At 42.3% G+C, this 15,572-nt stretch overlaps 1 protein-coding gene across 1 annotated transcript in view; it reads left to right on the forward strand.

Annotated features, from left to right (window-relative positions):
- Window positions 1-15,572, forward strand: part of NUP42 (nucleoporin 42) — a 43,142-nt gene that overhangs the window by 25,331 nt on the left and 2,239 nt on the right. The window contains exons 3-6 of the mRNA XM_089673194.1: window positions 773-867; window positions 2,293-2,369; window positions 7,498-7,584; window positions 13,198-13,276. Of these exons, the coding sequence (XP_089529320.1) occupies window positions 773-867; window positions 2,293-2,369; window positions 7,498-7,584; window positions 13,198-13,276 (338 nt within the window). The remainder of the gene's footprint in view (window positions 1-772; window positions 868-2,292; window positions 2,370-7,497; window positions 7,585-13,197; window positions 13,277-15,572) is intronic.

Raw genomic sequence — 15,572 nt, forward strand, 5'->3', positions numbered from 1 at the left:
TTCCTAAGACCAACGGAAATATGTGTTTTCCGATGGTCTTAGGTGACCCCTGGGGTCGCGACCCAAAGGTTGAGAACCGCTGACCTTGGGTTACCCTCATGTGTAATGTTACATACACTGATTATGTAAGCAGAGACTAAAACTTCTTTTTCGGCACCTTTTATATACATTTGCTGCTTTTTTTGGGGGGGGGGGGGGGTTGGACTGTTCTTATGATTTATAGCTTTTGTCAATTTATGATTGATCTTTGTGTGTTACATTTTAGAGTTGATGTACCCAGTCCTTCCCCCTGCAGAAGGAGATACTCTCCAAAACATGTTGGGATTTGGGATCTATTGAAGAATACACCCTTACTGACCAAGCTATGCTCCATGATTGTCAATTTTTGTATGGTGTATAGTTATGTGTATTTGGGTACAGCTAGCATTTTGTGTCAGCTAAGCTTCATATTCTACTAAATGTAAAGATCAGAAGATTTTATTGGTCTATTGATCTATTTTATTGTGTTTGTTCCATGTATATACAATAAAGAATGACAAGTTTTAGATGATGCACTCCATTGTGCTTCTGCCTGAAAAGTCCCAGGGGGTGGGTATGGGATCCAGTTTTGCAATCGTTATTTGGGATGATGGCAGGATGCTACATGGTAGATATCACTTGGCACAGTTAATTCTTTGCTATTTAATGTGTCTTTTAACTGCCATGGTTCAAGGGAGGATTGGATTAATAACAAGTAAAGTAATAAATCATTCTGGCTATTTTGTTCACACAGTGACGAAATAAAACGTGACTTGGATGCCTGGGAATCTTCTGGGCAATGGATTTTCTCTGTTTATAGTGTCAGCAAGGATACAAGAAATGTAACAGGTATTCCTTTACTATATAATGTTTAAGTTTTATTTTTTTTCATGATGGAGGAAATTGATTATTTCCTCATACAGTGGATTTAAGTTTAAGTTCCTCACTAAATAGTCCTTTTTCAGAAGTTCAGATCCTTAATTTATACGGAACTGCAGACAGCAGTATTTTATGCTATGGACCCATTCACACTGCTCTAATTTGGTCCCCTGCATTCAGCTGCATAAGCCAAAGAAACCAGGGTTCATGGCACGGTACTGCTTTTGGACTGTATTTTATGCTGTAGGTATGTAAGCTTTGTGCTAATGTTTACATGTCTGCAGTGTAATAATTTTTTTTGTGCTGCTACTGCTGGGGGCTGACATTAAACAATAGTGTGTAATCGGTGGGCTTTGTTGACATGTTCACCATGAACAATGTGTTCATGCGGCAGTACATTTGCCAAAACACATAGGCTTTCAGTCATTCAGAATCACTGCAGGCCAACGTGATTCTGCTCATGCGCCACTGCTGCATGAATAAACAAGATATACCTGTGATCAAATCCCAATAGCTTGTACATGCATTTATCCATCAGGTGCTAAAGGGGTGCAACCACATATTAATACTAGAAATTCTGAAGGACCCTCTGCACACTGGTGTACACACCCTTTCCAGCAGACTTTCCAGCACAGGTATATCTTGTTTTTTGTATTGTGGGTCAGTAGCCAGACCTAAACCTGGTAGCTCTCCCCCACTTTGTCTTTTCCCCTATATTGGCATTGTGTCCCTAGTAGCATTTGCATAGGCAGAGTCGGACTGGCCATAGAGTGATTACTTTGACGCAGTTGGCCATGTATTGCAATATGTGTGAACCAAATATCCCTCTTCTTTATTGCAAAGTCTGCTGGAAAGAGTATATACCAGTGTGCAGAGAGTCCTTCAGAATTTCTACTGCTGCATGAATGACACATTCAGGGCCAACAAGTAAACAATGTGTAATAGCAGACACTGCCGCTGCTGATTAAACCTTTGTTTGCCTGTTGGCCCTGAATTTGTCATTCATGTGGCAGTGGCGCGTGCACATCTGCACTCATACAGACACGTATGTGGCCAGCAACATCCCTTGTAAGAACAGTACAGCTGGACTAATGCTGGTTTCACTTTGTTTATAATGACTTTACTTGGAGCTAAGCCCTCAGTAGTCAGTAGGGCTTCTTTCTTTGGACAGCAGAATGTTGGGTGGGGATTGACTCAAAGAGGTGGGGCATAGCCCTATGTCGGGGAAGTTGAGCCCTTTGTAATGTGTAATCAAAATCACAAGGACCCACTAAAAGGACTTTTCTGGCTTTTACATTTGTATTTAAAAACTATTTTTATGCAGTGTTGTGTATATTAGGGTTTTTTGTTGTTTATATTTCATGTATTTTACTTTTTATGTTTTGTATGTTACAGAGTTTACAGACATTTCACCAGAGGAATTGCGCCTGGAATGTTATACAGCACGCGATTCTGGAAATATGCAGAACTATGTAAATGTCCTAATTTTGACAGATTAGGGTTGATTATGTACAGAGGGATATCTTTGTTTTATATGTTTTCTAAGAGCTGCATTAGAATGCAGCCGTTGGTGTGAGGTAGTATTGTGGCACCCTGCGTGGTTTTTTTTTTTTTTTCTCAATTATTATTGAAATGTCAAAAGGTGACATTTCTATGTACTGTTGGCTGTGGTACAAGGCGGTGGACTGCATTGCGCTGCTTTTGAAAAAAAAAAAAAAGTGTATGCGGTGGTGTAAATCAACAAGGTAGGAAACAAGGCATGCGGTGGGACTGCACTTGAATAGCTGCCGAACACAGTCCCAACGCACCTGGTTGCAACATTATTATTATAATACAGGGTTTATATAGTGCCAACAGTTTGTGTAGCGCTTTACAATGTGAGAGCAAACAGTACAGTTGCAGTACAAATTTAATACAGGAGGAATCAGAGAGCCCTGCTCGTTAGAGCTCACAATCTCCAAGGGGAAGGTCAACTGATACAAAGTTAATAACTGTGGGGGATGAGCTGATGGAGAAAATACATGTACAGTTGTTGGGTGGAAGGAGGAAAGGCTTCTCTGAAGACCAAAATTTTCAGGGATCGCCTAAAAGTGGACAGATTGGGGTAGGGAATTCCATAGGATGGGAGAGGCTCGGGAGAAGTCCTGCAGGCGAGCATGGGGAGGAGGTGACAAAGAAACTAGAGAGCAGGAGGTCTTGGGAGGAACGAAGAGTGCGATTTGGTTGGTATTTTGAGACTAAGTTAGTGATGTAGCTGGGGGCCTGGTTGTGGATGGCTTTGAAAATTGGTAGTATTTTTAATTGAATTTGTTGGATGAGTGGCAGCCAATAGAGGGAATGGCAGCGAGGTGTAGCAGAAACGGAACAGTTGGTAAGGTGGATGAGTCTGGCAGCAGCATTCATGATGGACTGGAGGGGGGGAGGCCTATGTAAAGGTAAGCCAATGAGGAGGGAGTTGAAGGAGGAGAGAGATATCCAGGGAGTGAATTAGGAGCTTTGTGGTGTCATTGGTTAGGAAAGGGCGTATTTTGGAGATGTTGCAGAGGTTGAGACAGCAAACTTTGGAAAATGATTGGATGTTGGGCTGAAGAGAGTTCAGAGTCCAGGATTATACCTAGCACCTTGGAATGCGGGGATGGGTTGTTGGTTGTGCCATTGATCTTGACAGAGAAGTCAGAGGAAGGGGCACATGGGGGAGGAAATATTGGGAGCTTGGTTTTGGATAGATTGAGTTTGAGGAAGTGGTGTGACAACCCGGCTGATATGTCAGTCAGTAATTTAGTGATACGTGAGGAGACTGTTGTTGTGAGCTGAGGGGTAGACAGGTATATTTGGGTGTCGTCAGCGTTGAAATTATATTGAAAGCCATGGGAGGCTATCAGCTGACCCAGGGAGGAGGTGTAGATTGAGAATAGGAGAGGTCCAAGAACAGAACCTTGGGGGATCCCAACGGGAAAAGGAGGAGGAGAGGAGGAAGTAGAATTGTAAGTGACACTGAAGGTGCAGTGGGATAGGTAGGATGAGAACCAACGGAGAGCACAGTCACGGATACCATGGGAGTAAAGTTTTTTTGAGGAGCAGGGGGTGGTCAACCATATCAAAGGCAGCTGAGAGGTCCAGAAGAAGAAGTACAGAATAGTATCCATTGGTTTTTGCTGTTAGTAAATCGTTTGCGAGTTTTAAGAGAGCAGTTTCTGTGGAGTGTTGAGGGCGAAATCCAGACTGAAGTGGATCAAGAAGGTTATTCTTGATGAGGTGGTCACTCAGTTGATTATAGAGCAGGCGTTCAAGGAGTTTGGAGGAAAAGGGGAGCAAGAAGATGGGGTGGAGGTTGTTAAGCTTGGTGGGGTCCAAGGAATGCTTTTTAAGTATGGGGATGACTAGTGCAAGTTTTAGATTGTTGGGAAAGGTGCTAGAAGAGAGGGATAGATTGAAGATGTAAGTTAGTGTGTAAGATAGAGCCAGACTGTGACCGCAGTATTTGAGAGGGAATAGGGGACAGGTGGTTAGGTTGGCGTTAGAAGTTTAGCAACCTAGTAGCATGGTTGAATAAGGGTAGTGGTGAGTCTACCTGTGGACATGGGGTGTTAAGTGGGGGAGTTATCTGTAGAGTGGAGATTTCATTATGAATTGCATCGATCCTATTTTTTAAGTGATTGGTGATCTCCTGGGCAGTGAGCGAGTTTAGTGGTTGGAAGACGAAGAAGAGAGTAAAGGTAGAGAAGAGTTGATGGGGACTGGATGAGAAGGCGTTAATGGGAGTAATAAAAAAAAAAAAAAAAGATCAGCTTGGCAGTGTGGAGGCATATGTTGTGTTTTTAGAGGGAAGTTTTATATTGGTAAGAAGTCTTTGTGAGTCTTGCGTCACAGATGCTTAAGAGCACGGCTGCGTTTTTTTTAGACTTCTGGTATTGTCTGTTTGCCAGGGTTGTGGGGTTCGGGGCCTGATTGTGTGTGTGTGTAGTGAGAGGGGCAAACTTTCCCAGGGTAGAGGACAGGAATCTATTGTAGACAGAAGTGGCTAGATTGGGGCAAGACAGGGGTGAGATATTGTCATAGAGGTGGTCAGTAGCACAGTGGAGAAGAGAAGGTTTCTATGGGTAATTGTTAGGCGGTTGAAAGGAGAGGTGGTGGAAGACAGGGAAAGAGTGACACTAAAGGTGGTGATCAGAGAGAGGAAAAGGATAGTTGAACAGATTGGATGGAGTGCATAGGTAGGAGAATACAAGGTCAAGGGTATATTAAGAGGTTTAGAAGTAGCAGGAGTGTTGGTATTAACAGGGATGTTGAAGTCACCGAGAATGATTGTAGGAATTTCAGAATAGAGAAAGTAGGGTAGCCAGGCAGAGAAGTCATCAAGGAAAGTTGATAACGGTCCAGGGGGCCGGTAGATGACAGCAATTTCTAAAGAAATTGGAGAAAATAGACGTACACAATGAGCTTTGAACAATGAGCGGGACAGAGAGGGAGGAGAGTGAAGAACATGAAATGTGCTCTGTGGGCACCTTTCATGTCTGGGGGAGTGAGTCCAGAGAAGACGACCATGGGAGAGGGAAGCAGGAGAAGCAGTGTCGAATTCATGAAGCCAGATTTCGGTGACAGCAAGTAGATGAAAGGAGTTAGTGACAAAGAGGTCAGGAACAGAGGTGAGTTTGTTGCCGATAGAGCAAGCATTCCAGAGGGCACAGGAGAAGGGTGGACTGGTTTTAGGAAGAAGAGGAATGGAGACTAAATTTTGTGGATTGCGGCTGGTGTCAGAGGGCGCAGGGTGATGAGTGGGTTGGTTGCGGTTAAATAAAGGAGGTCCAGGGTTTGGGGATATGTCTCCAGAGGTAAGAGAAGCAGAAGGATGAGAGAGGTAATGAGAGTGTGATTTATATGAGGGGACATGCCTCAGCATCCTGGGGGTTTTATTAGCATGTGGGATTTGAATTAGGAAGAGATGACGAGTGCAGTGATAAGGGGAGGACAGAAGTGAGGGTGATATATACAGATTGTGGGGTGGAGAAGAGGGGTGAAGGGAACAGAGTTTGAGGAGAGAGGACACAATTGTGAAAAAGAAAGGTACAGAGAGGAAGGATTGCTGAATGGGGAAAATGAGGTCACCTGCAGACTGGTGTTTTGCAAAGTAGCTTGCTGTAGATTTTCGCTTCGTGCAATTGCTGTACTGCAAGAGCGTAAAGATTAACTGATTTCTGACTGCCCTATAGCAGATATACTGCTACAGGGTGGCACAGGTGCACGTGATTTTGCATTTCTGGGTAGGGGACGCAGTGATTGCTGAGAGTCTCCAACGGGGAGGAGATTTTTTGTAAACAACAGTTCTCCTCCCTATCAGCTTGTGCACACTAGTGATCAAGTGCTAATATTACTTGTGAGCTAATATGGTGAAATTCAAAAGTGCTTGAATTAATCAATTAATCAAAAATAAATGCAGATATGGTTCGCTAGCTCCTTACACTAACTCATAAATAGTGCTGACACCTCAATCCAAATATTAACAATAGTGCTGCGCTCCCGTGCTATTAATAGTGTTTACCCATAATATAATGTGATAATAAAGCGCACGTAAATAAAGAGTGTGATAATAAAGAGCGCAGCACTATTGTTAATATTTGGATTGAGCTTGTGCACACTGCTTTGGATGGCTGTGCACAGCACAGCCATGCATAGCAGTGTGATTACAGTGAAGCACAGGGACACAGCTTACAGTGAAACAGCACACCGTTAACCCTTTGATCGCCCTTCATGTTAACCCTTCCTGCCCAGTGACATTAGTACAGTGTCAGTGCTTTTTTTTTTAAGCACTGATCACTGTATTGGTGTCACTGGGGATGTCAGTGACACCAAGTCAGTTCCCCCCAGTGTCAGAATGCCTGCCGCAGTCCCGCTATAAGTCACTGATCGCTGCCATTATTAGTAAAAATAAAAAATAAATTGCAGCATCTATACCGCCATTTGTATAACTTTCACGTAAACCAATTAGTTTACACGTATTGGGATTTTTTTTTTTAGCAAAGACATTTAGCAGAATACATTTTGGCCTAAATTTATGCCGAAATTTGATTTTTTTAAAAAAAAAAAATTTCTGGACATGTTTAATAACAAGAAATAAAAAATATTGTTTTTTTTTCTCAAAATTGGCGGTCCTTCTTTTTTTTTTTTTTTTTTTTTTATAGCACAAAAAATAAAAACCGCACAGGCGATCAAATACCACTGAAAGCTCAATTTGTGAGAAAAAAGAGAAAAATTTCATTTGGGTGCAGCGTTGCATGACCGCGCAATTTTCAGTTAAAGTAACGCAGCGCCGTAACGCAAAAATGGCCTGGTCAGGAAGGGGGGTAAATCTTCAGGAGGGCAAGTGGTTAAGATCAGTCATAATTTAGATAAGAGACTTAAGGACCAAATAAACAACATAATAATGTGAACAGGGCTACAGATGGATGTGAAGCAGCAGTGACATAAATGCAAGTTTACCAGAAAGACATTGAGAGGTGTTAGTCTGTATTCAGTTAAGGGTGGATGTCAACGGGTCTTTGTTGTAGCTGTTGTAGTGTACACTGGTATTCCCAAAGGCTTTATTTGTTCTTTTCTTGGTAGGTGAGTTCAGTACAGCAACTAGCCAGCCAGTGGAAACAAAGGATACATGCCATTAGGAACACGAATATTTCATCTCAAACTGCACTGGTAAATAACTGAATCAAAGTTACATTTGTTTTACATGTTGTCTGTCTGCAGAAACACAGTTTTTTGTTTTTTTTTTTGGGGGGGGGGGGGGGTTTATTGCTAAACGGCACCATTTTTTTCCACCCATGGGATCTCTTTTTATAAGTTCAATAATTCACAGATATCATAATAACGAATATCCTTTGGCTGATTCACTTTATGTTAATAGTACAGTACAGGACACAGCCTGAGTATTCATAGCAGAGTTATAGTCTGGCATCTTTGGACAATGGCAAGTTTTTGAGAACATGCCCCCTGGGCTTCTCCCATAACCCTACCCCAGTCTGCAAATCTTCAGTTTTCACTACGGTCTGAAGGTGATGGACTTCTTCTCCCTTATGGAGAGATCACTCTTAGCTTAACTACAATCAACTTTTCAATTTTCAAATACTCCAACAGAAACCATGCATCTGAATTGGTGCAACTATGATAAAACATTGGAAACTATACTTGGATCCCATGCTGCGGGGATGGCCTGTAATGTTGCTTCAGGCACTGGATCCTTCATGGGTGTTCACCTCTGCACATGTTGTAATGTGTATAATTAGGCACAGGGTGCTATACATGTCCAGGGCTGTGATCCATCCCTACAGACCCCAGACCCTGAAGACCCTTCTGAGGGTATGTCCACTGTGATGGACAAAGCCTGGATCCTATACTGAGATCAGCGGCATGGATAAATAAGATCTCTGATCGTTCATGTAAAAACTGGGACTGTGTTTGGAATGTATTCACTTTTACAGTGTAAATTTTTCAAACTTGACACTAAAACTCAACCACTCAGGGCTTAGTCTGAGGTAGGTGACCAAGAGTTACATCACACCACAGGTCAAACATTTTCCCACTGCTTCCACCTAGAGCCCTTTAAAAGATATTTAGGCACTTTCTCCCGCCCTTTTGGTACGAAGACTTCACTACAGGATGGTTTGCACCTGAGTTGCTCCTGTTTGGCAATGCTTACCCTATATTCCACACCCTATTTAGTGTGTACCCCACAAGGGAATACCCTCACCCGTAGCAATAACAGCGACCAGCTAAAAATGAGCCACAGCAATAGCTTAGGCAAATATTTGCCTTGCCGAGGGCCTTCACAACACTCTGCTCAGAACTACAAGGCTTCTTTTGCCCTGGAGCAGGATCCTATTGTAACACCGATCTCTGCATCCAATTCTTGCTCTATCTCAGGCAACCAACATGTGGCCTACCTGACAAAGGCAGACTTCTGCAAATATGTCACAAATCCTTAGACATCTAACAACTTAATTTAGCCATCACTTTTGAGGGCTCAAAAACACCAGTCTTTCTCCAGCTACACTGTCTCTACCCAAGTCGGATCCTGTTGTGTCTGGCCTAGAAAAGGCAGTCACAGAAGGGAATAAATAGGACCCAGAGGGAGGTTGTCAGGTGCCTGGGGATGTCCTCCATACTTGGTGGACTTTTCCCATGCTGAGATACTTTTGGACAAAAGTGTTTACACATATTGTTTGTTTGTTTGAGACCCGTCTCCCTAGGGATCCCTGGTTTGCTTTATTACATTTTAAACCACTGAACCTCACTGAACAACAATTTTAAACACAGGGTGGCTGGGAGTCTCCTATACCTTGCAGTCTTTCCCCTGTCCTCCCCTCTCTACCTTTTTTTTTCCACGTACCCCTTCCCTCTTGCTTTCTCGTCTCCTTTTTCCTCCTCTCTTCTTTCACCCCTACTCTTCTTTCACCCCTACTCTTCTTTTCATCTGATCCTAAGGTTACCCCACCATAGCACCTATTCTAATCTGTCCATTTAATCCATTATGGAGCAGTGTTGCTTTACACACTCCTGTATATACTACCTGTATCTAGGTTGTTTGGTTTTTTTTCTACATATTGTTACGTTTGCATAACTAAATCTTTTTTTGACAACTGAAAAAGGACACAGATGGTGTTAAAGGAGACCACAGAAGATTTCCTGTCCACCTGCTGTTACATACTATATGTTTGCCAGTGTTGATATGCCCACTTCTGCTGTGTACTAAAGTCATTGTTGTACTTGAATCTCCCTTCTCTTGCCATGCCCCTTTGGGTACAAACAGACCTGCTAAATCTGAAGAGACCTTTCTGTTGTAATTCCTACACCGTTCACCTGATTTGGATGTGAATACCCTCAAATTAAAGCGGACAGTCTGCAGTTAAAGCACATCTTGTTTGTTTCATTTCAAATCCATTGTGGTGGTGTATAGAGCCAAAAATGTTAGAATTGTGTCGATGCCCCAATATTTATGGACCTGACTGTACCTTCAGTTTCCTACATTTTGCATGGAACTTGTAAGGTCAATTATTGCCTCTCTGAGCCGAGGGGAATTTTTTGGCATCTATAGATATCCAAGATGCCTATCTTCATATTACCATTACCATCCACCCCATCAGCACTTTCTATATTTTTGCAGTGGGAAACATTGACTTCCAGTTTGTCTCGCTGCCATTTGGCCTTTCCTCTTTCCTGAGAGTATTCCCAAAGGTCCTCACACCTATTCTTGCCCTTGTAAGAACAGAGGGCATTCAGGTCACAGGCTATCTTTTCCTGAAGTATTCCTCAACATTCCAGCTATCTGCAAACATCCACAGGACAATTCTGATGCTTTAGGCTTTTGGTTGGGTGATCAACTTTCAAAAATCTGTTCTCCAACATTCTCTTTGTTTGTAATACTTGGTTCTGATCTTGGACACATCCCAAGCAAAAGTCTTCCTTCTAGAGAAGAAACTGCTTTCTCTCAGAGCTCACACTTCTGACCTGAGGTCAGAGACAAAACTACGAGGGTTTTGGGTTCTATAGTAGTGCTGCAGCTGTTTCATTTGCCCATTTCATATGAGTCCTCTCCAACACAACATCTTCTTGGTGTAGAACAAGCAGGTTCCTTCTCTCAACCTACCCATGTTCCTGTCCAGCCAAGCAAGGAATTCCCTAGTGTGGGGGATCTCCAACCCAGCCTTAACAATTGGTAAGTCTTTCCTTCCCTATCAGTGGAATTCGATGATAGATTCCGTTCTCTCAGGGAGTTGTGTTCCAGTCCTTCACAGACCAAGGAGCATGATCAATAGTGGAAGCCAAGCTCTACATCAACACCCTGATGCTCAGAGCAATAAGGCTGGCTCTGCAGCACTCCTTCTGGAAGGACACCAAATCAAGGTACAATCAGACAACACCACAGTCGTGACCTGCATCAAACACTAAAGGGGTACCAGGAGTCGTGCAAACTCTAAGTAAGCAAGCCAGATCATTCAAAATATATAGAGACTGGTGATTCCCATTCCCAAACAGACCCAGAAAAACTTGCTATGCAGACATACTAGAACTTCTAGGAGACAACCCCTGGCCTATTCCCAACAGGCCAGACCTTTTGTCTCAAGGTCTTGTATTCCATCCTGCTTCACAGTCAATGGCATTAATTGCATGGTTGCTGAAGCCCAGGTCTTAAAGCGGTAGTAAACTCTAGGGGGGGAAAAAAAAAGAAAGTAATGCATCACATACTAGCACATTATGTGAAACTTACCTTAAAACAAATCCCTCCAGCAGCACGCTGTCACAGCTGACAGGGCTGCCGTCTTCGGTCGGTCCTTCTTCCGTATTCACGGGCTCTGGCGGCTTGAATGGCCGAGCCACAATGACGTCATTCCCACGCATGCGTGCAGGAGTCACTTTTTGCGGCACACAGCTTTGAAGAAATGGCATGGATATGCCGTTCCTTCAGAGTGCATGCGCCGGTGCTCTACACATTGCACATTTAGGAGATATTTACAGTACCTACAGGTAAGCCTTAATATAGGCTTACCTGTAGGTACAAGCACAAAATCAGACTTTACTACCACGTTAAAGGACTGAGCGGTCTGTGATTCCTACTTTTGCTAAAAACAAAAACGGCCACCTCCAGAAAGATCTGTTGTACACTGGAATCCTACTTTAATCCCAGAGACTACTGCCTTGCAATCTGCTCTTACTACTTTTAGGACTTGAGTGGAACTTGACCTTAAGCACTCTAAAAGCCTCTGCCCTCTTTTGACTCTTAGGACCTTGCAAGGGATGTCTTTCTTCCAAGCCTACCATCGCTAGATGGATGAGACAACTCATCGCCAGAGCTTACACTCTAAAGGGCAAAACTCCTCATGCGCTTCTATATGCTCTCTTCACCAGGTTCAGTGGATGTTTCCTTGGCTTTCCGGCACCAGGTCTCTGTTGCGCCACTTTGAAGGACTGCCATCTTGTCCTCTGTTTATACCATTTGACTTTGTGCGTTTGCAGCTTTCAGCCACAAGGTTCTTTCTGTGGCCCTCTGAAGTCGGGTTTTTTGACTCTTGGTATAGTGCTTGTAGACACAGTTCTGTGTGCCTAATTGTTGTCCACCTTTCTCATTCATTGCTTGGAGATGCCCTAGTGTCTATGAATGGCCTGTATCCTGTACTGTACAAGTATGGCAAGAGAAATTTCAACTGACCTGTATATTCTATGTGTATGAGTTAGGTACAGAACACAGGCCTCCCTTCTATTCCTGTGTTACTCTGCTTTGCTTGGAACAAAACTGTGGGGTTGAGTTATTATGGACACAACCTTGTACTCAAATGCTTTCTAGCATCCAATCACTTGAAGGTACCAGCCAGGGTCCATGATTACTCAGCCTGTGTCCTGAACTGTAATCCAAGATATGAATTTTACAGGTAAGATAAAATACCTCCTTTGTTTTCATTGTATTTTTATTGCCAAAGTCTGTTGTGTGAAAACGCTGAAATGCCTCCTATATTTGCATATAATGAGTATGACAGTGCTCTGTTGCCTTAGACTGCTGTTAAGAGGTTACATTTTTTTTTTCCTGTAACACACAACTCTGGGCTCAGCCCCCTGGAAGCCCACCCAGCAGTATTATATGCCTTTGTCAAATGTTGTTAGGCTAGTCAGGTGATGTGCTGGTCCTCTCCAGTCTTCTTATGGCAATGGGCGGTCCTCAAATGGCACTGATGTAATGAGTTCAGTGCTGCTTTCTGCAGTACTACACAGAAAATGTAGGCCACCGTGATGATTCTCCTGCAGGGGGAAGGTCCTTGATGCCCTGAGCAAACACGATTGCCTCAGTGTCTGAGACTCCAGAGAACTGTGAGGGGAATTTTCAGACTAAAGGCAGGTATTTTTTTTTTCTTTTTTTATACCTGGAGAAGGGTGGCGACATTTAAAAAAAAATGGGCTTTAAAGTGGTTGACTGTGGCTGAGATTTTTGTGGTGTTGCACATGTTTGGGTATGTATGTATGCCACTTTCCTAGCAACATAAGCTGGATGACACAAAACAATTGTGTATGCTACAGTTGTTTTATGTCATTGTTTATGCAGACTCAAAACACTTATATATTAGAAAAAATGCAGTGTGTTTGGTGTGACTGGAAACTTTTTGTATTTTTTTTTTTTTTTGTTACTGTATTTGTGCCAGTGTAAATGAGCCTTAGGCTGGGCATTGGACTACCAAGACTTAAGACTGTGTTTTGGAAATTTTTTCCTTTACATAAAGTTTAAAGTTATTGCATATTGTTTATTCTTGGTTTATTGTTCCTCAGATCAATGAGCTTACCAAGCCTGCAGCTAGCTCAGCTCCCATGTTTGGAGGACAACAAAACTCTAGCTTTCCCACTACAAGTAAGTCTCTATTAAAGTGGTAGTAAACCACAAAAAATAAATCTAAAACAATCTTCTCTATGCAAGGTAAGCATAATGTGCAATATATGCATTATATATATGCATTAGCTGAAAACGAAGCCCTTCAGTGGAGTCTTCCATGTTCACCCAGTCTTCCTGCCAGGTTCACGGACTGAGGCAGTTTGACTGGCCGAGTCACGATAAATGCGCGGGAGTCTCGGCTGTATGACGGCACTTTCAATGGATGGTGCGCCATCCATTGAGAGCGCAGTGTGAATGCACCAGTGACATCATCAGGGCAGCAAAACTAAATATCTCTTAACCGGTTCCCGCCCAGCCAATAGCACAAAGGCGGCCGGCAAAACACCTCGTCCCTCCGGGCGGACACTATATGGTGTCCTTTCAGGCACGCGCAATGCGCCTGCCCGCAGGGCCACTCTGCGGCGCGATCTGTCACCGGCCGTGTACCTTGGACACGGCCGATGACAGATCTGTGTACCGGCCCCGTTTCCAGTACCATGTGAGCTGCTCTGACCAATCACAGCAGGTCACATGACAGTTGCATACAATGGATGGCTTCCATTGTATACAAGTGTGTCTAGCTGTGAATGGTCACAGCGATCACATGCACAAGCTGGGCCAATCACAGCCCAGCTGTGTCATGTGATTAGCCGTGGCCGAATCACAGCTAAGCACAAAAAAAAAAACCCTGAATGAATCGATGTCATTCAGGTAAATGCTTGCTTATAGCAAAGTAATTATTTGCTATAAGCAAATTGTGTAAAAAAAAAAAAAAATACTGATCACTTCCCCAAAGTAGTACAATTTTACTATGGTAACATTATACTACTTTGGTCATAGTGAAATATGAAACAAAAAAATCTTAAAAAAAAGAAAAACCATGTAATAAAAAATTAAAAATAATAAAAAAAATAAATTAACTTTTATCACATTTTTTTTTTTTGTACTGTCACCAGTCAGTGTCCCTGATCATCGCCATGCCAGTTATATGATGACGCTGTACTGCACTGGTGACAGTATGTATAAAACAAATAGTGAAAATAATTTGTTTAACTTTTTAATTTTTCGAAACATTATGACAAAAAAATTACAACTTCAAAAAACTCGCCATGCCTCTTATGAAATATGTCGGACTGTCTACTTTGCAAAAAGGGGTTGTTTGGGGATATCTGTACTGTTCTGACATTCTTGGACATTCTTGGACCTCAAGAAATTAGATTGGCCGTCAGTACTTCAGGATTGATCAATTTTCAGATCTATACCATAGTTTGTGAACTCTATAACTTTCCTACAGACTAAATAATACATCCTAATTTGGGTTATTTTCACCAGACATGTAGCAGAATACATCTTGGCCTAAATTTATGAAAAACAATTATTTATTTGCAAACTTTTATAACAGAAACAAAGAAAAATGTGTTTTTTTAAATTTCAGTCTTTTTTTGTTAATTTAGCAAAAAATAAAAACCCCAGTGGTGATTAAGTACCTCCAAAAGAAAGCTCTAGTTGTGTGAAGAAAATGATAAAATTTTAGTTTGGGTACAATGTTGTATGACCGCGCAATTGTCATTCAAAGTGTGAGAGCGCTGAAACCTGAAAAATGGCCTGGGCAGGAAGGGGGTAAAAGTGCCCGGTATGGAAGTTATTAAACTATGCACTTTTTGGAGATCTATACAATACCTACACTCAGGGTGGATTTGATTTAAATCACTAGTGAAAAGGCTTGATTTAATTCATAATTTTTAAAGAGCAACGGCCATCTCTGTCCTGCAGCGGCTCCTCTGACCTGTTGACTCACCGACAGTCCCATTCACTTTACCCACTTGCCCTCCAGAGGATTTACCCCCTTTCCTAACAAGGCCATTTTTTCATTACAGCGCTGCATTACTTTAACTGACAATTGTGCAGTCATAAAATGCTGCACACAAATGAAATTTACGTGCTTTTTTTCCCACAAAAAGAGCTTTCTTTCAGTGGTATTTGATCGCCTGTGCAGTTTTTATTTTTTGTGCTATAAACAAAAAAAGACCGACAATTTTGAGAAAAAAGACAATATTTTTGACTTTTTGCTATTAAACATGTCCAATAAAAAAATCATCAAATTTCGTCATAAATTTAGGCTAAAATGTATTCTGCTATTCCAATACGTGTAAATTAATTGGTTTACGTGAAAGTTATAATGGTGGTATATACACTGGAATTGTTTTTTGCTAGTAATGGCGGCGATCAGCGACTTATAGCAGGACTGCGGCAGGCATTCCGACACTGGGGGGAA

Source organism: Staurois parvus, unplaced genomic scaffold (genome assembly GCF_062004578.1).
Source record: "Staurois parvus isolate SC_StPar_1 unplaced genomic scaffold, SC_StPar_1.0 ptg000136l, whole genome shotgun sequence".
Taxonomy (NCBI): domain Eukaryota; kingdom Metazoa; phylum Chordata; class Amphibia; order Anura; family Ranidae; genus Staurois; species Staurois parvus.